We start from the raw sequence: 24,258 nt of genomic DNA on the forward strand, positions 1-24,258 counted from the left end.
GATTGACATTTTGCCATTGTCACGTCTTTGTCAGACTTTAGCCTCTTTCTCAAACACACCAAGCCTTTTCCCAAATTCTCCTCTGTTAAAACATAAACTCTTTAGAAATTTGATATTAAATAATTCGAGAAGAAGTCTTATTTCTGTGGCCCTATTTTTGCCACCAGTAGAGTCATTCCCTGCTGGCCACTCGAGTGAATGCAATTTATGGCACTTAGATATCAGTTATTTCACCCGTACACTAAAACCAAGCGGCAACCTCCTGTCTTAGAATATGAAGCTCATGCAGAAGTGCTAAAAACTGCAGTTCATCGAGCGTCCGCTTGAGGCTGACTTCAGAAACCACATACAGTACATACCCATTCAAAAAATACGATCTTTGTTGCAATAAGAAACATGTTAACAGCCTGGTAAAAAAAATGGATTGAGTCTGAATTGCTCATTTCTTTATCGGCACTAACTGTACAGGGGTGAATTTTTTTACAATTTCGATATTTTCGAAGAATTACACTCCCAAGTCTTTTCCTAAATAAGAACATGGCTGACTTGATTGAAAGGCAGGCACCCTGTAGCCGTGAGTGAAAAAGTCTAAAGGCCCACCTCTTTACTTCACACTAGCTTGGAGGAAGTTAGGTTGAGTTCAGCATTTCCAATATGTCACCTGCTGACGATTGGCTTCAAAACAGTGCTCAGGAACAGATGGGTGACGTCACAGATACTACGTCCATTTTTATGTAATCCATGATAAAACCCCTAATCTAAACAACCTTGCAGAATCCAAATGGGTTTTTATATCTTTAAGTGATAAAACAAAGAAAAGCATCAAATCTTAATTTCAAACACATCTGCTCATGTTTAGGTGTTCAGGGCAGTCTTATGAAAACTATAAGAAATACCTGATTACACTAATAAAAACTAACTCAGAGGAGACCATGTAAAATTCTCAAAATATACAATTTATTCAAAATATGTTAATGCAACCATCAATATATTCCAGTAATTACAAAATCAGTAGTTTTTTGTCTTTATCCTTATCCTTACAGACAACAAGGCTCGCAGACAAACAGAAGCTTTGATCTGTAGATCTGAGGATACAAGGTACTTTTTCAACAGGTGACCGTCCCTATACGGCTAATACTGACCGGGCAGCAGTCAAAAGTTACAATCCACTGTAATCAAATCTAAGTCATAAAAAGGCAGATCTGAAATGTAAATGTAATTGATCGTATAGGGCCAGGACAGGCATGAACTTGAGGAACTTCAATGAATTTCAGCTGACTCAAAACAAGATGATGTCACTGTCTTACCTAAGGAACTAAAAAAGGGGAAATATCTTTATCTTTGACTGTGGCTTGATTTGTACTTCCTCATACTGGGTTAAAAACATAATTCTGTGAGCAACATTTAAACTGACGTTAGCTGAACTTTACACAGAGGAGTCACGCAGACATTGGTCACCGCAACACAAGGGTGGGGGGTCATTGTGATCATGGAAGCAAGAAGCATCAACTTCACTGAACGATTTTAGACTGCTGAGATACTTAAAGGGTCTACACAGAATCACAGTTTTACCCCCTCAACAACCAAACGTCCGCCAACACTCTTCATCGTGTGGGCAATCTCCTACAAAATCCTCCATGGTAACAACACACACACATGTAAATGCAGTTCATGGGAACAGATAAGAGAATACTGATACAAACATATTTACAAACGCACCTGTACAAATATTTGACACTGTACAGTTGATGTTGTAGGGATACAGTGGTAATTGCATTGTGGGTAATCACATGTCAGAAAAAAAAGATCTTAATGGGAGAGAAAGCCTTCCCCAAATGTTTCAAATCTCCCTAAAGGTTACGTTTAAAATGGTGGAAGACTCTTTGGCACTCACACAGAGATTAAAGGAGAAGATGTTCGATCAAAGGAGTTACACGTTTTGGGGAAATTACAGATTCTCTTTCTTGCAGAGGGTTGGGTAAAGAGACTGAAACCACACTTATATATTTTTAATAACATACAAAGCTATTGGCTTAGTTCAGCCAACCTGCCTCAGTAAATGTTTAAAACTGAAGGATAGTATTGCTTTTAGGTGAGCCAGGTGTAAGTTTCTCTGGTCTTCTAAATGTATTCGAGTGCGTCTGAAATGGAGGAAGATAGATCAGGCTGGAGATGCTTTGACTGATGACTTCCTGTTATGTGATCCAGGATGTGTTGGCGTGTGTTTGAAATGGTATGTGTTGTACGTCTGTAACTTTGCTGGAATGTGCTGCCGCCAATCTTGACCAGGGCACTCTTGTAAAAGAGATTTTTAATCTCAGTGAGGCTTTTTCTGGTTAGATCAATTAAATGTTCAAACAGCACCAAACCATATCAAGTTATATAAGTTACCTTAGTCTAGAAAGCACCATTTGAATACACTTTTGGTGGCGGTGGCAATGAGGAACCTCCCTCTAACAGCCAGAAACCTCTGGCAGGACTGTACTCAGACAGCTCTCTACAGCAACCGAATGTACTGAGATGGCAAAAGTAAGTAAAGTTAAAAAACATGTATCAAAAAATATTAGTTTGACATAACAAATCTGTGTCAAAAGCCTAAAATGTCTGGATGTCATACTTCATCCAGTCTTGCTTTATGGCAGTCAATCCAGCATGACTCATCCGCTGTTCTGACCCACAGTCATCTGCACAGCAAGAGGCCATGCTATGATGCATGTTGCATGCTGCAGTATGTGTTATTGTTTGAAGAAAAAGGCTGTTAACTCCACCAGGCTACTCTCTTTATGCTAAGCTAGGCTAACAAGCTGCTCGCTACAGATGCAGCATATAGACATGACGGTGGTATCAATTTTCTCATGCAACGCTCAGCAAGAGAGAGAATGAATTTATTTCCCAAATGATCAAATATTTGATTTAACTGAGCTGAGAAACTTCTTCTTGTTGTGGCTTTTGGAGATGGAAAGGTCATACTTCCTGTTGGACTCATGATGCATTCAGGGACACCTGGCGTTGGCTCACTACATACCAATTCCATGGATCATTCCATGGATTAATATTAAAAAAAAATAATAACTGTGGCAAGCATAGAGTCTCATACTATACTTACAGTTCATTACATAACATTTATAATTTCTGTTAAAGAGACAAATACAGTGACTGGAAGAAGACAGAGCCACACAATGGCCACAAGAGAAAAACGGAACCAAACAAAACATGGACAGATAACGCCGTTATTTGTAGTGACACAGATCTGGAAACCATCCTCGGACTCATCGTAGGATGGCTTGTTGGTGTGATTTAATAACATTTTAGCAGACAGGAACCTTTCCTTCATTTCATCTGTTGAATGTTTGATTCTCGCTGTCAGAAGGTGCTTTGCTGGAAAACTCCCCAGCTCATCTTATATTGCATTCACACTCTCCACACACCATCCAAATAATAAATACACTCAACTTTAGGAACCATAATATACTTTGTTTACATTACATTAACTTCATAAATAAGGAAATGATCATCTTTTACCATGTTTGCTTAAATTATCTTAGCCACACAGCACATAAGTGGGTTATGCATAAAAGAGCATGAGCTGTCAGTTCAGGTTCGACATGAGAGGACGGTGAGGTGAAGTATAATACTAGCTCTCTACTTTAATCTGTGCTGATATCTCTCGCTGTACAAGTACACTTCCTGAATATTTTAACACTGTTTATGGCGTTCCTTCCCTTTGCTTGTGCAGGCAGCATTTCAGTATGAAAAGGGATGTCACTCATCTCTTGTTGCTACGTTTTGCTGTCGCTGATATGAAGATTAAGATGAAAATGTCATAAAAAACATCTTGAGACATCTGGAGCTGTATTCCTGCTCATCTGAAAATGATAGAAAAAAAAATATGGCTAAAACGCTGAACAATGGTGTGACAACAATGTGAGTTTGTCCTGCAGGAAAATCTTCTTTAATAACATGATAACCGTCCATGTGTGGGAGGAAAAAATAACTATTCTGTCTTCATCTGTGAAGGCAGAACGTGCTTCTTGTACCTTGAGACCTTCTGTGCATTTCTGGTTTAAAATTCTCTCTCCTGGTGAAAAGTTTAAAAACTGTCCACACCTCCATTCTCAGCCGGAGTAAGAGCTTCGTGCACTCTTATTGTCCGTTTGGCATTTCTTATACGGAGACTCCTCATTTAAAAAAGGGAACTTTACTCCAAGGAACATCAGGAAGAAAAAGTGTCACAGTTTCATTTCTTTCCTCTTCTCTGCTTGACTTGAAACGTGTCTGTGTTTGGGGACGGGTCACATGAAAGGAAGGTAAGAGGAAAACGCCCTTTAGGAGCCGACCATAAGCTCCGGGGAGAAGTTTAAAGGAAGGGACAAAAAAGGACGCTCAAGAATAGAAAACTTCATCTTTCCTTCCTCCCTCCCTGCAGCACCTTCCCTGCATCCCTCCTCTCTGTGCAAACACTTCCTGTTCCATCGACAGTCACATGACCGGGACGCTACGACACGCAGCAGCAGGTCCGCGTCTTGGGCGGCTCCTCCTCAATTGGCTGTTTCAGTTTGAGCAAGGGCGGGTCGCCGCTGGCCGGGGTGTAGTAAACAGCGCTGCCGTTGGAGGAGACCAGCGGCATGCGGGGGTCATCTGAGTTGATTTTGGCATCAGAGAAGGAGTCTGTGGAGCCGTTACCAAGGTGACCGTTAAACAAAGGGTGATTCAACAGTTTGGCGGCTGCCCTCTGCTTCTTGAGCTCAGACAGAGTCTGAGCACGCTCTCTCGGCCAGGCTTCCTCCTGGGTGGGCTGGGCGGAGATGACCCCGGACTTATCAGACGATGGCGTGTTGCCGTTGGATGGCTGCAGCTGCTGCTGCAGCTGCTGCTGCTGCTGCTGCTGCGGCGGCGGCACGGACGTCGTCGTGGAGATGAGGCCGTTCTGCTTGCCGTTGCCATCTTTGAGGATGGTGGGCAGCTTGGGTTTGTCTGCCAGCTCCACAGCTACGGCCGGCTTGACCTGCAGGACATCAATAGAGATTAAGTTAATCCCTCCATAAGACGTCTCTTTGGGATGATAGACTACATACTACACTGAGGTCAGACTCCATGCAGGGGAGATCAGATTTCTTTGATCTGCTGCCAAAACCATCCAGTAAAAAAATAAAATAAAAAGAAAGGTTGAGATTTAACGCAACTGTTAAAGAAAGTAATTGTTCGTGGTTATTCAGGGATTCTTGAGGTTGAATTTCACAAAAATGTTCCTCAGCCTTCTTCAGTTTCAGATCATGGTTTCTGACATTTTTAGATCCACTTGATAACTGTCTCTTTAGCTACAGTCAGAGCGTGGCAGCTTTTTGTCTGCGGGTAGAGGAAGTAGCACTCTTCACTTTAAATTCCAGAGACTGGCCACATTTTTATCTGCTGATGGGAAATTTGATTTAATCTTTTTCTATCCTGTGTGTTTTTTTTTTAATCACCTCTATCTCTGACAGACCTACAGCAGAATGTGACATTTAAACTCCTGATGTGGGAGAAGTTGAGGAATGATCACATATCTCATATTCAACACATTTCTACCTGTGCTAAAAACTTCTCAGAGTCACATCGGGTCTCACATCTTACGGATTATGAGCAGAAAGAAAAAACACTAGACCAAGGTGCAATAAATGATTAACCCAAAGACTCACGTTAGCCACCAGATTGTTCTCTTGATCAGACTCCTTCTCTTTTTCGTCCTCCTCCTCCCTCCCTCCCCTCCACACGATGGCCTCCGTCTCGTACTCTTTACGGCACAGGTTGTGTCTGTCAGACAGGCTGGCTCGCCGCACAACTTTTCTGTGGACACAGAGGAAGAAACATTGCAACAGATATGAAGAAAGCATTCTCTCAGCACAGCTCATTTTATAGAACACCTTTTTTTAAATACATATATATTTGTGTCTTATATATTTTTAGTTCTAAATTTAAGGATGAGGAGGAATGATCTGCTCCTCTAACAGATTTAACAGAGTTTAAAAAGTGTAGTAGCAGGTTCAGCCCAGCAGATGTCAGCACTTACCCACGACTCCCTGCACTGGACGTTCGCCTGCACAGTGAGGTCTTGTGTTTGAGTTGCGACTTCATAATGATGTCGTGTTTGTGTTTCAGGTCGAGCAGGATGGCTCTGAACTCCTCGTCTTCACACAGGTCTGAGAAATTAAAAGGATGAAAGTCAGAAAATGTCAGCTCCTTTCACATACACTACCAGTCAAAAGTTTGGAAACACCTTCTCATTCAAGGGTTTGTATTTATTTTAATTGTTTGAAACACTGTAGATTAATACTGAAGACATCAAAACTATGAAAGAACATATATGGAATTATTGAATGAACAAAAAAGTGTTAAACAAACAAAAATATGTTTTATATTTTAGATTCTGTAAAGTAGCCCCCTTTGTCCTTCATGACAGCTTTGCACACTCTTGGTATTCTCTCAGTCTGCTTCATGAAGTGGTCTCCTGGAATTGTTTCTAATTAACATGAGCCTTGTCAAGAGTTCATTTGTAGAATGACTTGCCTTCTTAATGTGTTTGAGACCATCAGTTGTGCTGTTCAGAGGTAGGGTTAGTATACAATGGAACGCCCTATTTGACTACTGTTGTAATTCATATTATGGCAAAACCATATTATTTCATAGTTTTGATGTCTTCAGTATTAAACTACAATGTCAAAAAAAATTTAAAATAAATACAAACAATTGAATGAGAAGGTGTGTCCAAACTTTTGACTGGTAGTGTATGAATGTGTTCATTGGGCTTTGATACTCCTTATATGCTCTTAAAACAATAAAACCAGGTATGTATGCATTTGCATTATAATTTATCTTGCAGATGCTCTCGTGCTGAGTGTTAACATATTCATAGGTTGTGATTTGTATGTAACAGATCACCACAAACATAACTGCCACAACTAGGAATGCATAAGCAAAGAAAAAGTTTAAATGGTGTTTTTTGGTTCTGTTTCTGTTTGTTTAAGTCTTGATAAGGCAAATCTAAAACTTGTATCGAGTAAACAAGCTGGAAATGAGTCCCTGCTGGGATGCAATGTGTTGTTTTCTCAGCCCCCCACCAGGTGTATTGATAAGTGTGAGAGTGAGGAGCATCGAGGTGTTAATGTACCGATAGGGGTCTCTTCCAGGAAGGTCTTGGCATTGAGACTGGCTCCATGAGACACCAGCAGTTCTGCCACATGCATCTGAAACAACAACAACCGCAAATTATGATAATGGTTCGGAAACCTTTCTCTCTCTCTGTTTGTGTGTTTGTGTGTGTGTGTGTGTGTGTGTGTGTGTGTGTGTGTGTGTGTGTGTGTGTGTTTCTATTTCCTGTTTCCTGCTGTGTTTACCTTACCTGACCCCAGCAGGCTGCAGCATGGAGAGGCTGCCATCCATCTGAGTCTCTGAGGTCCATGCGAGCACCCCCCTCCAGCAGCAGCTCTGCAGCCTGCACGTAGCCGTTTGCTGCTGTGATGTGGAGCTGCGAGGACAGAGCAGGGACCAGGGTTAAGGTTGTCCTACATACTATATGCTCTGTGCACACAAGGTCCGGTGTAGATTTCAGCCTCAAGCTTTAAAATTAAGATGCCAAAATATACTTCGGAATAATGACAGTGAAAGACATGACCCTACACCTGCAGAACTCCACCTCTGATGTTCTCCTGCTCAACTCAACTTTATTTATATAGCACCTTTCATATATACAAGCATGCAGCCCAGTGCTTCACAAAAGAATAGACAGAAAACAACAGACATGATAAAATAATAAAAGACATAATCATAAATAAAATACTTAAAATAAGATAAAAAATAATACAGTAACATTAATAAAATAAGTAATGAAAGAAAGCAAAATTAAAATCAGTTAGAGTAAAAAAGATCAGATAAATACAAGAAATAAATAGATTAATAAATGTGGTGAAAGTTTGGGTGTGTCACCATGCACCCTCATTCCCTAATGTTTCCTCATAGCTTTGTAAAATGCTGTGCCAGCTGAGGGGGTGCTGGATTCTGCTGGAACAGCTCTTCTGCAGTTTGGACAGTATACTGAGCAACAGTCATTAAGAGATATAAAGTGATCCTGCTGGCCTGAGATAATCCACTCTGCAGGTCACAAACTCACTGGTACTGTACGAGGACACAGTTACACAAGGAGCAGATGAGAATGAACCAGCACACTTCCATTTCTCATATCTACTCTATCAGATTATTTACTCCAGCTTTAACATTTTAGCTCGTGAATGTTTGAAGACTGTATTTGGTATGAAAGAGAATGATGGGATTTGTTCTGATTCGTCTAAAGTATTAAAATCTGATTAGGGAACTGTGTATTACACAAAAGGAATTCAACATTTGATGTATTTAAATTATGTTTGGGCTGACAAATCTTTACTTTGTTCAAGTGAAAACACACATATTACAAATTATACCGAATATATTGGGCTGAGTTTGATGGGAACAAAGTAAACTCCCCTCATCCAGAGTTCACAGAGCCACAGACTGCATCTCCATATTCCCTGCTTTATCTTTTCAACACATAAAAAGCACGGATATTAAATTCCCTCTGATAGAAAACAGAGAAGCTAGCTATATTTTTACTTTTTGAGAAGCTATTACTTGTAATCTTTTTGCAGTTTTGCTTGAAAATAAATGGCCCATGTGTTAAATTGATTAGTAAAACTTTTCATTATAACTAATAGATACATCAACTCATAGTTTGAGCTCTACATTCAATGTTTAATACTGAGTGGGGGTACCAAAATGCAAAATATGGGCATGTGTGATCCGGATTCTTTCAGCCTTAACTTTGTGCTTTGTAAAAACTAAAGGGGGAAACTTTCCGACTCAACTGTGTGTGGGTGTAGGCTCATTTTAAGTATTTATAGACTTGAAGGTACATATGTTTAAAGGTCAGTCATAGGATTAACTGTTGCACATAATGAGTTTTCCCCTTGACTGCATTTTACAATGAACCTCACTGAAAAATGTAAACACAACTTATAGCTCGCCTTCATTAAATCTGTAGCTCAAACACAGCCTGCTGGTCTCCTCACGCAGAGTTATTTGATTGCTGTGTCACTCACTTCACACTTTGCTCAAACTCTAACAGCTGGAAACACAGCGAGACAAAAAACACAGAAAACAACGAATAATGTTGATCCTCAGGCAGATATTAAAATCAGGACGATCACAGTCCTGTTCTCTGCAGAGGACTGAAAGAGATCAAACACTACCACAGCAGGAGGAATGACAAATGCCAAGAGAAAGCAAGAATTAAGACACAAGGAGGATGTTAATACAGAATCAGGGACATAAAAGACACTGCAGCATCTTCATTACAGAGGTGGTGTAATCAAACTGCTAATAAGAGAAAAATCACCATCATATGTTTTAAAAACAACTCCACACCACCCACACAGAATTAATCTACAGGATGTGAAGACTAAACTCAGGCTTCATAGCCCATCACTTATTTCAATGGCTCCTTGATCTCTGCAAACCCAACGTGTTTAAGAGGATGTTCATGTGAGCTGCTTCAATGAGGAGATGATTTTAAAGCATTGGAGGTTGTGTGGTGTTAAGTTTTATCATTTCCTGGAAGGCTCAGCGCTGCCTGTTTTTCATTTCCACTTCCTGCTGGTGTGGATGAGATGACACACACCACTGATATTTCAGCTTTCTGGAGGTATATGATTTAACCAACACAGCTCCTTTACAAACACAAGCCTCATCCCAGACTCCATTTCCAACGTTGCCGGGGAGGAGGACTGAATTTGAAAATAGAAGTTTAAGCCTTTTTTGGTGCAGCATGATAGACTGCCTCAATCACAAGTTTGAGAGTTAAAAAGAAATGGGGAAGTTGAGTTAAGAAGGCACTAAACACCATCAGAATGTGTGTAGGGATGCGCCCGAATCTGAATCTGAATTCGGAAAGATAACGAGGTGGATACAAATAGTTTATACATCTGAATATGCTTGTTAGTATCCAGAAATCAAAAAAGATAGTACATCTCTATGTCATGAGCTCCATTGATGCAGCATGCGCCCACAGCTTCAATCATCTTCCTCTACCTCTCTCTGCTTGATTCATTCACTCAGGCTGTGGCTTTGTTTCAATCAAACCTTCGTTACGTACGTCAAAATAAAGATGAGAAACGGACGCTTTGGCAGGATGAGTAAATTTCCTCCATTAAAAAAAAGCCTTAGTTGAAAGTTGTTTCATTTAGTCTACATTATTGAAGTTATTCACCAGATATTGTGGACCTCGTCTCTCTACACACCGGCAGTGTCTTGCATTGGGGGAAGAGGCATTATTAATAGTTCAGCAGTGATAGCCTTGTGTCTAGCAGGCGGATTTCTTTAAAAAAACTCCAAAACATTACGTTAGAATGAGGAACCTTTAGATTACATTAGAATCTTTAGTAACTGTATGCGTTAATTTCCACCACTTGAAAAAACGAGTATTAGTTTAGCTTAAACTCTCACAAATGCCTTTAGTTTTCATAAAGACATATCTGAAGATTAGATTTTGACATCATAATAAAAACGATAAACTGAGATGCTTTCGCAAGCACTCTCTGTAACAACGGGTTTAAACGGATACACTCTGCTTCCCAAAATACAAAATACGACCATTGAAAGACATTTGTTTATCCACGCAGAGGGAAAATGAGACTGTGACGTAATAACATAAGGACAGCCCTGTGATGGTGTGTGCTTTGGCCTGCTTTCTAATATTGCAGTGTCAGAGTTTGTCACACCAAACTATTCCAGTTTGTGTTTTCTTTAATTCTCCTCCATCCCTCTCAGAGTGATTGATCATCACAGTTTGATCGCCCAAACAACCAAAACAGATGAGAATCTGTTTTCCGGCACATCAAAACTGGAACGCAGAATATTTTTCAGCAGAAAACAAAAGATAAGCCTTAGATAACTCCCTGCCAGCTCCAGGTCTCTCCCTCTTGTCTCTGCCAGCAGTTTTAATAAGGCATGCTCCAGTTTGCTTCATCATGCTCGAATAGAGATTAACATGACTCGAACAGCAGAGGGACAAGCAGCTCAATCAGACAATCTGTGGTAAGACTTTAAAGCTTAACAGGGTTATTTTAGGCTACTACTATGTCATGTTCCCTGGCTATTTTCATCCTGTGATCTGTCACTGTGTTTCGTACTTTAATCCTTGACACATAATAAAGACTTCATTAAGGCTCCTGTGCAAAATTATGTGGCAACAATTTTCTGTGCCCTGCTTGACTTTAAGAATCATTGCACTGAGCTAGATGAAGCGTGAGGACGTTATTTGATACTCTACATCAAAATTACCCAAACAAATCAATAATCCACACAGAGGCATGAGGCTGTGTCAAAGGGGGTGTTCAAGTATCCTAATAAACTGCCTGGATCCTTTCTAATTCATTTGACATAACATGAGGGATGAAAGCTAAGTTCCCAAAACAAACAATGTGATGGACATTCATATTAAATAACGCTGTTTACCTATTAATCATGCCCTGGATGTTAAGTAGGCAACAAGGATTGTGTCATTAAGTCCGACAATGAAAGGTACACCAGCATGATTAATTATCCCTCTAGTGCGACACAGGTTCATGAACAAACCTGCTGAAGCCTTCAGCCTCCCCAGCAGCCTCCTTGGTACACAGGTGCACAGGTGAGGTATGAAGGTGGCACTTCAGCATGCATGTGCAGTGATCTGTGTAGTGATCTGTGTATGAGCTGGTAGCAGTGCTTAATGAACTTAGCATCAAGCACATACAGGTGGATTAGACTAACTGCACTGCATTTAGGATTTTTGACGTCAAAAAAAGACGAAAGACTTGACAGCTCTCGGAAAATGAAGCCCAACCTTTAGAGCTCTTTCTAATAAATGGCTGCAGAATAGGTCATAAACCCTGCCTCCTCCATATAATCAGATGGGACATGGGTTAATCTTACAAATTAGAATACATGTCAATTTTTCCTTCAACATGGTTTCTCGTCATGCTGGTTACGTCATTCTTTAATAATAAGTTTCCATTTAATTATTGATTTGGTTGCTGTAAATAGGCGTATAATGCTGTGATTGACAGCTCTGTTGACGAATGGAGCTCCTGCACCAGATTGGAGCAGAGTGGAGGACGAAATCAAAGAGGAAGAGTCACTGAACTTTCCATAATCATTAGTGTCTTCTTTAAACCTACACAAGAATCTGTTCTGCTGAAGACTGAGCAGACATGAGGGATCTTGGCCGTATTCTCAGTGAGTGAAATGTGTGCCTTAGTTAGCGGAGGGGGCAGGAAGTCAATACTGCGGCTCTATCAGCCCATCCTTACTGCCGAGATGAGTGTTCAAGATAACAGCAGCCTTAGTGGGGCAATTTTGGCACCATTTTTTGTACAACAGAAGGAGGTGGCAATGCAGCATCCATCTTTATATACAGTCAATTTACAAAGCCCAGCTGAGGGAAGGATGACTTGGCTGCCAGGCTGTGTCTATTTCCTGAAGCTGTATGCCTAACATACAGACCTGTTAAGTGCGTTTTAAACTTTGAAAGGATTTAATCACTGCTGATATTTCCGCAGGCACTACTACAGGATGCATCGTGTCTAAACAGTGTTGCAGTCCAGAGGTACAAAGTGATCAGTGGTTTATTTTAGCTGGTAGTCTGCACAATCTACAGTCTTCGTCAAATTAATTGATTTGTCTTAATATGGCTCTCTGTATTTCCCATTAATCTGACTCTGGACAATTTTATTCATGAAGTGTAGACTCACAAATATCAATTTGCCTCGCAGGGCTCTACAACCTGTGAAGCACTGTTTTTATTTATGTATGTATGACAGCAGGTTTATTCAACACTTAGAAACAGATCACTTTTATATCTGCAGCGCATTATGAAATCACACAGCTGATTAAGCCTTTCAGAGGATCATAAAGAGCTTCTTACAGCCTGATTAGTGTTGAAGGTTTCATGGTCTCATAAAGCAGCTTTACAGAACATATAATCATTAAAAGGTGCATCTATAATCATAATAGTCCTCTGTATATTCACAAACGGTTTCACTGAATACCTTAGTTTCTTTGGAGATTTTCTTGAGTTTCTGTAGCTTTTCTTGTAAACACACCATGACAAGGTTCATTCAATACAGAGTCTGTAGGCTTACACACAGCAGTGTAAGTGGAATGAAACAGTGTAGAGGATGCTGTTGAATGGTTGTGAATGCCCAAACTTTTAAGTTCCTCTTCATGCCTCATGTGATGTAAATGGACAAGTCCATGCTGCAGCTCTCATTTAACCACACTCTTTTGCCCTCAAGGCTTCTGCGCTGATCACGTGACTTAAACTATAAGTAAAAGAAAGTGTGGTTGTTACTGTTACTGGTTTATCAGTTATGTGCTACAGTAAAAATGGTATTTCAACATTTTCTTCTTTTTGCTAAATATATTCCGATATTAATAAGAATCTAGTACCAGGGGTTAATGTAGTGTGTTTTTATGTCAAATGGGAATTCAATCATACAATCACTATGTTATTTATTTGGGTCTTTCAGTCTGTTCTTCTTGGGTCCAGCCCTCTGACCGCAGGTTCGAAAAGTTAAGTAGAGACAACAGCGACTAATACAACACTTTTTGCGCTGCAGGTGTAAACAGTAAACACTCAACAGGACACCTGTCCTTTTACCGATCCGTTTCTGCGGCAGTCACGTTAACCAACACCGGGACCAGGAGCTGCTAGTAGCGGGTACTGGCAGCATCTGTCTCAACCTTTGAACTAGTGTTTCTGTGATGCAGCAGCATGGCGTGTATGTTTACAATTTCAAGCGAGTGACGCTAATTTTTTCTTCTTCTTTTGCTATTTAATGCAGTTAGTATTCTTCTCCTCCTGTTACTAAATGCGGTTAGCAAACAGCTTTGAGACGCTCCTCTGCCGCTGTCTGGTGGGAATACCGTATCACAACCAGGCACCAGTAAAAACGATGACTTTTGAATGCTCAAATATTATTATTATAATATTAATATAAATTGAAGAGGTAATGGGAATATTATCTAATTTTAAAAGTAAAGTTTTTCATGTCCCATTTCTAATTTCTACCAAGTCTGTTTTCCTAAACGCTGCTAATTACTACACACTGTTCCTTTGAATTGAGATTTGTAGAGGAAAGTTGAAACACTAAATCTTACCAGTGTGGCTCCCAGAGAGTCCTGTTGGTTGACCTCCTCTCCCAGTCGCAGCAGCTCCTGAATATCTCCCAGCATCCTCCTCTCTGTCGATGCCCGTGTCTCGTTGATCATCTCTTGGGTGATACCTGTCAATCAAAAACACAAGCACAACCAGTGTGAACATACAGGACTTGGGTTAAAACTACAATTGGCTGATAGTACCAGTTCATGAGTGAGGCGAGAAAAATGACATGTTTGGTCTCAATGTGTATTAGTGTTGACTTTCATCCATCTCTAGATGAACAGTTTTGTGGTGTTTGGCGTAAGTGAAGCTCGGGTGATTCTGTCTGTCACCACCGCTCTAAATTCCTCCTTGAATCCAACATCCTAACGCCAGCTACAGCTCAATACTGTGACCGACACACCTGACTTCTTTTCCCTCAGCTCAGCAGGATTGCTCAGTACTGTACACTGCTGTCTGAGCTGTGACGACTGTATTATTATGTCTGTGTCTATGAAGTAAGGTGTCAAAATAAACAGATTGAATATGTCTTGCCTGAAAATGTTTCTCATCCTTTTTATTATAGCAGTTGAAAATAAGACCCTAAAGTTGGAATATCCACATTGTTATTTGGAAATTGATCAGCTTTATTCGTCATGGAGGATATTACCATGAATCTTGCCACTTTCACTCAACATAAAAAGTAGAGCTGAACAAGCCTCTCCTGACTCTGCATGTCTTAATGTCAGTATTTCAGCCCTGGGACATTTCTCTAGTCATAAATTGAACCTGTGCGAGAGAAGCTGAAGGCAAATCTATTCAGTCAGCCAACTCTGCTGCCTCCAGACCAGCATTTTAAAGTCCTATTTCAGTGTCACTCTTCTGTTGACCATGGCCCACACTGACAGGTGATGGTCTGTGGGTTTGATGGAGGGGCTTAAAACTGTTGCAGAGGTGAACTGTTTTATTTCGCTCTGAATTCACAATCACAGCCCGAGGTTGTTTGCAGATGCAGGAATCAGGGTGATGACAGTCCTCTTTTTCTGCTTTAATGACGAGCAGCCCCTCCAGCAACTGTTTTCCTCTGTGTGCTTTCTGTCTCTGTGGCTCTGATGCCACAAATATTACATGACTAGATTGGGTCGTATTTTGATTTAACTACAGTGATGCCCCACAGCTAACAATGCCCCACTGGATTTTGTGAAGTGCAGCAAATGTTCCTCATTTTAACGTTATATGAGAAATGCATAAAACAAAAAATGAGTGAATAAAAGAAACAATCTATTCTTAAACTTGAGAATTACTTGAACCATGGAAATGAATTAACTTTTCCATAATATTCAAATTTATTGAGATGCACCTGTGTATTCTTACAGGTCAAAAGAAGATCTTAAAGCTCCTATAAGAAATGTTTACAAGCTTATGAAACAGACTGGAATTAATAGTGATGCCTCTTTATGTCCTATAAAAGCAAACAAGACCCCCAGAGACCAGATTGACTACCTCTCCTTAATCTATTTCAATGCCTGTCACCAATGCTGCTGCAGGGTAGATGTAAAAAAAGGTGAGTCACAGCACACTGCAGAAAGAGTGCAACTCTTTTCAACATTTTCAAATATCCACAATGAGCAACACATTTCTGTTGAAAGACAGTGATGAAGTTTTGGTACAGAAAACACAACCTAAATATGTACAGGACAAAATAAGCAAAGAGATAAGATGTACTGTTTTATCACCAGGTGGCGCCAAAATCAAAACAAACAGACCGCTCATCACAAGAGCTTTAAACTGATTTGTAAACATAGTCTGGCAGCTGAGTTGTGCACAATCTGGAGCAGATTGAAGATTTTTGGTTAAGGTGCAGGTGAAGACGCTGTTGTAATAATTAATAAAATGGACTCTGTGTCTTTAAGAAATATAACTAGACTGGATTTTGTAAAAGTTGGTAGTAACAATATCCCTTGTCACCAAAGATTTAGCTTCAAGAAGAGCGAAGATAGCAGAGAAAAGTTAATCCAAACTTAAAAAGGCTGCAACAATAGATTATATTCCTTACTGGTTAATCTGATGAATGTATCTGCCAAGAACATAATCTAATGTTAGCCTTGAACACCATGATATTCAATGTACAATAATTCAAATAGTTGTAATTGTCAAAGATATCTTAAATAATCAACCCATAAAGGTCATCCAGGGACATAATAATTCAGAATCTAAAGGGTGACATCATCATGGTTTCAGCTATGTCCACTAGCAGTCAGTGAATTCTTTGTCCCTCCATCTTTGAGGATACAACATGGCATTCAGCGTTCCAGCTCTGTGTCCACTGAGGCTGACTTTCCTGCACTCCTCGCTCTGTTTCCCTGCTTAAATCCCTGCCACTAGATTCCCCTCTTATCACTGCAGCTTATTACACATGAACCGGGCTCAACAGGGGAGGATCAAGGAAGAGTCAGATCAGCCAATGGTGCATATGAAGTGCTCTGTGTGTGTGTGTGTGTGTGTGTGTGTGTGTGTGTGTGTGTGTGTGTGTGTGTGTGTGTGTGTGTGTGTGTGTGTGTGTGTGTGTGTGTGTGAGAGAGAGAGAGAGAGAGAGAGAGAGAGAGAGAGAGAGAGAGGGACTGTGTGCCCATCCCAGCGGTGTCTCTGAAGAGAGGTGATATCCAGCAGTACAGAGATGGAAACATTTCGGAGCAATTAGCAGCACTGCGCTCTCTTTGATCGGCTTAATCATCATTCTTCTCACCTACTGTATCGCTGATTACATCCTGCCGCTGCTCAGACAATACCATAAACTGAGGACCTCATTCTGGGATCTCTGTTTTCCCTCTGCACGTCCACACCCCCTCTCTGTCTCACTCTGTCTCTGTGGGATTGTCAAATTGTGGTCTCAAAATCAGGATGACACCCACATAATGAGGTGTCAGGTGTCTCTTTGCACTGTCAAAATCCTTAACCCTGTTCTTGTTTACAATGCAGCACTTCTACTGTCAGGTGTTTTTTGACCTTTAATTACCAGAGGAAATATAACTGAGCACTGATGATGATCTGCAGCACCACCCTGCCTCCACACAGTTTCTCCTGTGTATCCCTGAGCATCTCCACTGAAGCATTTGGGATTCAAAATTAAACTGAAAGGCACCTTGACCACAGAAAAGTCAAGTAGTTTTTAACCCTCTCGTTTGCTGCTATACCTCTCGGGACTGCACAAATGCCAAATCAACAACACCCCTGAACTCCATCTTTGTAAAATCAAACGGTGCAGGTGAAAACAAATTAAAGTTTGGTTTACTTCAGAGGAAAGAGAACCTCATTTAAAGCCTCAAATGGGGCGCTGTTGGCCTAGCGGTCCAAGTGTGTGCCCCATATACATACTAGGCTATAGTCCTCGTCGCTGTTGAAGGTTTGACTCCTGGTCTCTACCATTTGCTGCATGCCTTCACCAAGCGGCAACATCCGGTCTAAAAATATGAGTCCAACGAGGAAGTGCTAAAAACTGCAGTTCAGCGAGGATCCGCTTGACGCTGGCTCCGGAAGTACCGGAAACCACATACACACCAATTCAAAAAAGACGATCTTTACAGCAGAAATAAACATGTTTACAGCCTGGTTCAAAAGACAAGTGTAGTCTAGATAGCTGAATTTTTTTTCTAACGTGGTAATTTGGAAGATATTGAGATTACGAGTCTTCCAATGAGAGGCACACCTGACTTGATTGACAGGTGGGAACACTGTAGCTGTTGGCTAGGAGGCTCAAAGCCCGCCTCTATATGTCACAATCGCTCGACAGCAGCAATATGGCTGCCGCCGATGATTGGCCTCAAAACAGCGCCTCAGAAACAGATGGGTGATGTCACGGATACTAAGCCCATATTTTATACAGTCTATGGTCTTCCCCCACTCTCTACTCCCCTCCCATTTTCTGTCTCTCTCCAGCTTTCCTATCCAATAAAAGCAAAAATGTCAGGAAACATCACTGACATTTGCAAAAAAAACTGCAGTCCCTTCAGTGCCCACTTGAGGCTCGCTCCAAAAGCTTAGGAAACCCCCTCTACACCCATGTTAACTTGGCCGTATTTACAGCAAATTGAAACGTGTCTAAAGCCAGATAAAAAAACAAGACGCTAGTCTATTTTATTTGTACACACTGAACAGGGAGGGGTGAAAACTGGAAACTGATTCAACAGCTAGCTTAACTCATGCCAAATATAACAATAACAGCATCTAGCACCATAAGACTGGCTAGTCATCATGTTATGCTTTGTCAACTTAAGTATAGAAATGATTATTCAGCACTTTGAAAGGAATTTTAAATCAGATTATTTCATGGCTTATAACTTCCTAAATTTTCAGCTGCCAAGATATACTCAACACAACCTCTGATCTGCAAATTTTTTTTTAAAAAGTTGGCATCAAAAATCGTATTCAACTCTCCACCACTGAGCAAATAAGCATTTTTCCTAAAATGTTGAGCTGTTCCTGCTCAACAAACCACATTTCAGCAGTCAGTCTTGGCATTCATACTTCAGTATTTTTCTAAACTCAAAGCCCCCGCGGCCACAGATTCTACTGCTTTGTTGCCAACTGTGTGCTCACACGTCTGCCTGTAGATGTAACGGTTTGCTCCAAAACAAACACAAACCATTGACAGGAGCTTAAGCTCAGAGTGTTTAGTGTGATTTAACTGCAGAGTAAATAAATCTGTGCGTCACCCCAACTCTTTGTGTCAAACAAAGACAGAAATGCAAACACCTCCAAAAGACAGCGGGAGTTCCTCTTCCTCTCTCACTGATGTGCATTTATGAGCCTGTCACAGCTGACCTGCTTCAACTCTTAGCGTCACGTCATGGAGAAGTGTTACGATGCAGCTTCTTACAGTGAAACACTATGAATATACTGTGTCCCCATCTGCATCCTGTAGAGAGTGAGAACATTGTGAATATCCTGTTGCTGTCAATCCAAACACTGCGGGACACTGAGTGCTCTGAGGTCACAAACTGGCAGCCATCTTCTTTAACCGTTAGCTCCTGTGGTTGACATACTTTTGAGGCTGCAGGAGGCAACAGCACTCTCTCGTTTTTATAGAGAAGTTAAAGTAACTTTCTTATGTTAAGGGTTGGGGGCCGAAAAGAGGGAAAAAGACACCTTGCAAACCAGAACATACGGACCGGATTAATCAGTGAGTCTTATCTTCTCTAATGTAATCTATATTTGTAGCAAGTCTGGCTAATTAGCTTACAGTCTTGTGTAGTAACCCAGCAGGACATGACAGGTAAAGCCACAGGGGGCTTCATTGACTAACAACATTTGATAACAGGGTTACTATTAATAGAAACATGCAGTTCTGAACTGTCAAATCCAATGTGGCATATTCTCCTACTGCCTTGTAGGCTAACATTGGCTTCTAGTTAGTAGTCCTAGGATTTACACAAAGCAACCTAGGTCAGCAGTACGTTTGGCTAAAAAAGTTGCTTGTTTTCAACCTTAAAAGACATTTTTCTTGTTATGACATCATTGAAGATTAAAAACAAATTATTTTAGCTATACATTCAGCCAATACTGAATTATGCTGAATAAGATGTCAGTCTAGCCATAGGATGGATGAAAAACTTGAAAACAGTCAGAATTGAGCATAATTTATGTAACATAGTTAAACATGTGATCCGAGTCTGGGGTAAATGAGTTCACATTGCTTTGCTAAGTGTGGCTAACACTAGCAGAGCTAGAACCACCCATCAATCCTCATTGCCGATGAACATCTACATGCCTGTGCGGGTCAAACATTTTGTGATCAAGTGGTTATATTCAAGACACAGCATACATACAACTTTATCCTGATTTTCCAGATCAAAACACTGACTAACAGCGATGAGATGCCATCTGTACTCTGTGCCTGTTTACATCCTGGTGGTAGAGCATCAAAGCTTTATGGTAGTAACTGTTAATGGGAGCTACAGCCCAGCCAGTGGTAGGTGACTGTGCCGCAGGTTAGCACTTATATAAACAACATTTACGATTCAAGGATTCAAGATTCAGTGTTTTTTATTGTCATACCAACACAAGCTGTTGCATGATATGGAATGAAATTTAGTTTCTCGGGTCCCATATAAAGCCATAAAGAACACAAAATTTAAGGAAGACAGCAGCAATAAATCTAGAAATATAAATACAAATATAAATATGGTGCATGGACTGATTGAGTTCCTATGTCATAGTGCAATTGAATGTGCAAATGTGCAAGTTTTGAGGTAGTCTGTTGTATAGTACTGTTATCAAGGCCTACAATTATAAAATATTGGTATCCGCTTAACCAACTAGTATTTCTAGGGCCGACTAGTGAGTGTGGCGATGTTTGATAGTGTAGTAAACTAAATGTGAACATCCCTAGAACTAACCAATTACTTCTACACTGTGTTTCAGTAACATTGCCTTTCCTTTGTTAATGTATGTTAATGCTAAAGGCAACTTTTAATGTAGCCATCTGGTATTTCTTTCTGACTTTTAATTTAAAAATGACTCAGAATTAGCTTACTGAGCCATCTTGCTAATGGGCATTAAATCTACTGGAAACAGTTGTTATGTGGAAGAAAATTAACACTACAAATAGAATGTTTTTTCTTGTATTAGTGTAAATTAAAGGCCCTTTTTTCAAAATTCTGTTGTGTTTCACACACCGTTGTTGTAATTGTAAACTGCTTTAACAGCAATGGGATTCACTAGTACTCCATTAAGGGTGTGTTTTGTTCTCCTGCCTCTGTCATATGTTAGTTTGACCTCTGGCTTCACAGAAACATCATATACAAGAACAATGAAAGTTTAAACTCTGTTAATGTTAAAAACAAAAGTGGTACAAGCTAGTCAGAATGGGCATGATATGGAATGGAGTAGACACAGCACACTCTCCACAATGGCATCATTTCTGCCCATGGAGAAGCTATATTATCTCATTTATTCAATCTGTCTGCAGACATTGTGAGACTGATGAGTTCCCAAACTTGTCTAGAAGCACAGAAACTTTTCTTATCTGAGGGTTTTCCCAACTGAGAGCAACAGACTTAATATGCTTTTCACGAACCCTGACTTCTGCAGTCATGTCATCTCTTAAACAATTTATGCTCTACCTCTGTTGGCCATGGCGGTCTCAATGATGTCCAGTGTTGGGTCGTCTTCACAAAGGTCGTAGGGCATGTTCCCATCAGAGTTAACTGCCAGAAGATCTGCACCACTGTGGAATATGAGCAGATGAATTATTAACACCTGTTTTAATAGGCTTATCATTCTTTCACCATGTACAACATCCAGGGCTAACATGGGGAATATATGAGGGAAGGTTGTTCATGATATTACATAGAGAACTGAATAATATTACTGGGAGTACTGAATAAAGTTCATAATCCAAAAGAACAAAGTGGAAGAAGGTTAAAAATAGTTTGTAATGATTTCAGATGTTCTGAAACATTTGTTTACATCAGCCATGTTCTTCGCCTCAAACTAAAACAGGCCTGTTTTATATTCAGAACAGGGAAAGGCTGAGAAAAGCTGATCCATAACTCAAAGTCCTGGACAGGAACGGCCAAATAAATCTCAAATGGAGCGCTCACTAATGATGCTAATTAAATTATTTCTGTCCAGAACAAGTTGGCATGCATTATTCAGCATTTTAATTAGTTATTTCACTATGGACAGTGACTCCAGATAATATGAAGAGGGGCTTGTCAACAGATGGCAGCAGTGTGTCTGTATATGTTGTGTTTTTATTGACACACAGGTGTGCCTGTCACTTTTCTTGCTAGTGTTTAGTTGCCTTGCATGTGTATGATGTATGTTTGACCATTTCTTGTTAGGATAAATGTGTGACGTCACAGTATTACTTTGATGTGAGCTAACATTTTTCTTTAGTTAATGCCACTGTGAGAAATTTTCGACTGGTTATGGAACAGACTAAAAAAAACAGGGATGACTCTATCATCTACAAAGCAAAAAAATCAATCAACCACAAGACTGACGATATAATTGTTGCAGTTTTTAATGCCTGTAACCACTTAGAGAGATAGGTGTCAGATTAAATGATTCACATTACGCTGAAAAAACAATGTTCTTTACTTTTTCCACTTAAACAGTCATAAAGAATGATACATTTTACTGTTCAAAGAAAGCAGGATGATTTTCTTTTGTCACATGGCACTACTTACACACATACAGTTCAATATCAGAGAAGATGTAAGAGGCATCACTTTGTCCACTGGGGGCGCCAAAATCAACACAAACAGAAAGTTCATAAAAGGAGCTTTGAGACCCAAATGTTCCATCTTCTTTTTATTTTCAGCACAATTGATAATATTTAATGTTTGTTAGACATATGATTATAGCTCATCGTCAGCATATTGTAATATTTTTTCACAGCATGGATCTTGAAATGTAACAGGTGATCAAAAACCTGTTGAGCTGAATCCATAGACTGTAAAAAATATGGACGTAGTATCCGTTACGTCACCCATCTGTTCCTGAGAGCTGTTTTGAAGCAAATCGACGGCGGCAGCCATATTGGTAATGCGGAACTCAACTAGGCAGAGTGTGACGTAGTGTGAGTCTCTTAGCCAATGGCTGTGTGTTCCCGACCGGGAGTCACGTCAGTCATGTCCTTATTTGGGCAAAACTCATAATCTTAATATCTTCTTAACCGTCACGTTAGAAAAAAATTCACCCCCCGTACAGTGTATGCCATTAGAGAGATTAGCGTTGTAGGGCCAAGCCATTTTTTGAACCAGGCTGTAAACATGTGTATTAATGCTGCAAAGATCGTCTTTTTCCCATTCATATCTATGTGGTTTCCGGTGTTTCTGCAGCCAGCCTCAAGCGGATTTTCGATGTATTGCAGTTTATATCACTTCCGCATTGGCTTCATCGTTTGAGACCGGAGTTTGCCGCTTGGCTGAATCAGACACTCACCTATATCAATTTTGTAAATGTGAGTGTTCGTTCCAGGCAAGAGGAGACAACACTATTTCTAAAGGACATCCAAGTGTAGTGAGGGGGAGTGGACAGCAGGTGTAGTGTATCAGCATGTCTTACTGTGCAATGAGGATCTTGACGAGTCCTGCATGGCCACAGGTAGCAGCAGCATGCAGTGGCGTCCACAACTCGTTGTCCTGAGCGTTGACGCTGGCTCCTCGGTCCAGCAGGATCTTCACCATCTCCTCGTAGTTATCTATGCAACACTGTAGAGAAAATAATAGGGGGAGAGGAAAAAACTAAAATTTTTATACTCCCAGAAGAAGATAAGAAGTATGTAAGACGGGGAAAAGTGAGTGAGGAATAGATGGATAAATACTGGAGGGAGAAGTGACTGAATAGGAGGGTGTTGGAGAAATGAAACTAGCGTGACATTGTGTGTAATTGCAGGATATGAGTTTGTCTCTGCTGTTTTTAACAAAAGAAGTTTTGGCAGCACGTTGAGATCCACAGTTTCCCTGATGAAATGAAATGCTGGCAGAAAAGTAACTTTTAGTTTTATTATTTTCAGTCTGAAGTGGCATATTACACACACAGTGAACACTGCTGTGCTGCAATGCTGCTGCAAGTTTCATCCTTTTAATCACTGATAAAAAAAAAGGCTGAAAGGAGACAATTTTTTCCAAAAGAACAAAAAGAGAAGTCAAACTGTTTCTCCAACAAAGTCTTTTAATGGCTTATTGCAGAGTGCAGAACTGAGAGCACATTAAGCCAATTTGGACACAGTCAGTCTGACATCTCGCCCACTGTGTGGGTTGTTCTCTGGATCAGAGACAAAACTGGAAATGCACCCATAGCTCACTCCCATCCACAGAGACAGACACACAAAGACAGAGAGGGACAGAGAGTATTTTCCTCGTTAAATTTGGGTGTGATTACAGGGTGGGGAGGAAGGAGAATGTTTTCCATGAGAACCATCTTCCAATCTAGCCACTGTCAGCAGCAGCAGTTTTCCCCATCAGAGCTAATTGGTGTGAATGTGGCGGCATCGCATGCGGCGGCATCGCATGCATAAAGACATACAGGAAGACAATTCAAAATCAACAGAGAGAGAGAGAGAGAGAGAG

General features: G+C 40.4%; 1 protein-coding gene across 2 annotated transcripts in view; it reads right to left on the bottom strand.

Moving 5' to 3' along the window:
• Positions 1 to 935: 935 nt before the first annotated feature.
• The window catches only part of ppp1r16b (protein phosphatase 1, regulatory subunit 16B), a 122,127-nt gene continuing 98,804 nt past the window's right edge, over positions 936 to 24,258 (bottom strand). For both annotated transcript variants that reach the window (XM_034680746.1, XM_034680738.1), the window contains exons 4-11: positions 23,252 to 23,397; positions 21,301 to 21,404; positions 14,200 to 14,324; positions 7,376 to 7,501; positions 7,145 to 7,220; positions 6,047 to 6,176; positions 5,676 to 5,823; positions 936 to 5,005 (exon numbers count right to left, since the gene is read on the bottom strand). In XM_034680746.1, coding sequence (XP_034536637.1) covers positions 4,496 to 5,005; positions 5,676 to 5,823; positions 6,047 to 6,176; positions 7,145 to 7,220; positions 7,376 to 7,501; positions 14,200 to 14,324; positions 21,301 to 21,404; positions 23,252 to 23,397 — 1,365 coding nt within the window. In that variant the 3' untranslated portion in view covers positions 936 to 4,495. The remainder of the gene's footprint in view (positions 5,006 to 5,675; positions 5,824 to 6,046; positions 6,177 to 7,144; positions 7,221 to 7,375; positions 7,502 to 14,199; positions 14,325 to 21,300; positions 21,405 to 23,251; positions 23,398 to 24,258) is intronic.

Source organism: Notolabrus celidotus, chromosome 1, assembly GCF_009762535.1.
Source record: "Notolabrus celidotus isolate fNotCel1 chromosome 1, fNotCel1.pri, whole genome shotgun sequence".
Lineage (NCBI taxonomy): Eukaryota > Metazoa > Chordata > Actinopteri > Labriformes > Labridae > Notolabrus > Notolabrus celidotus.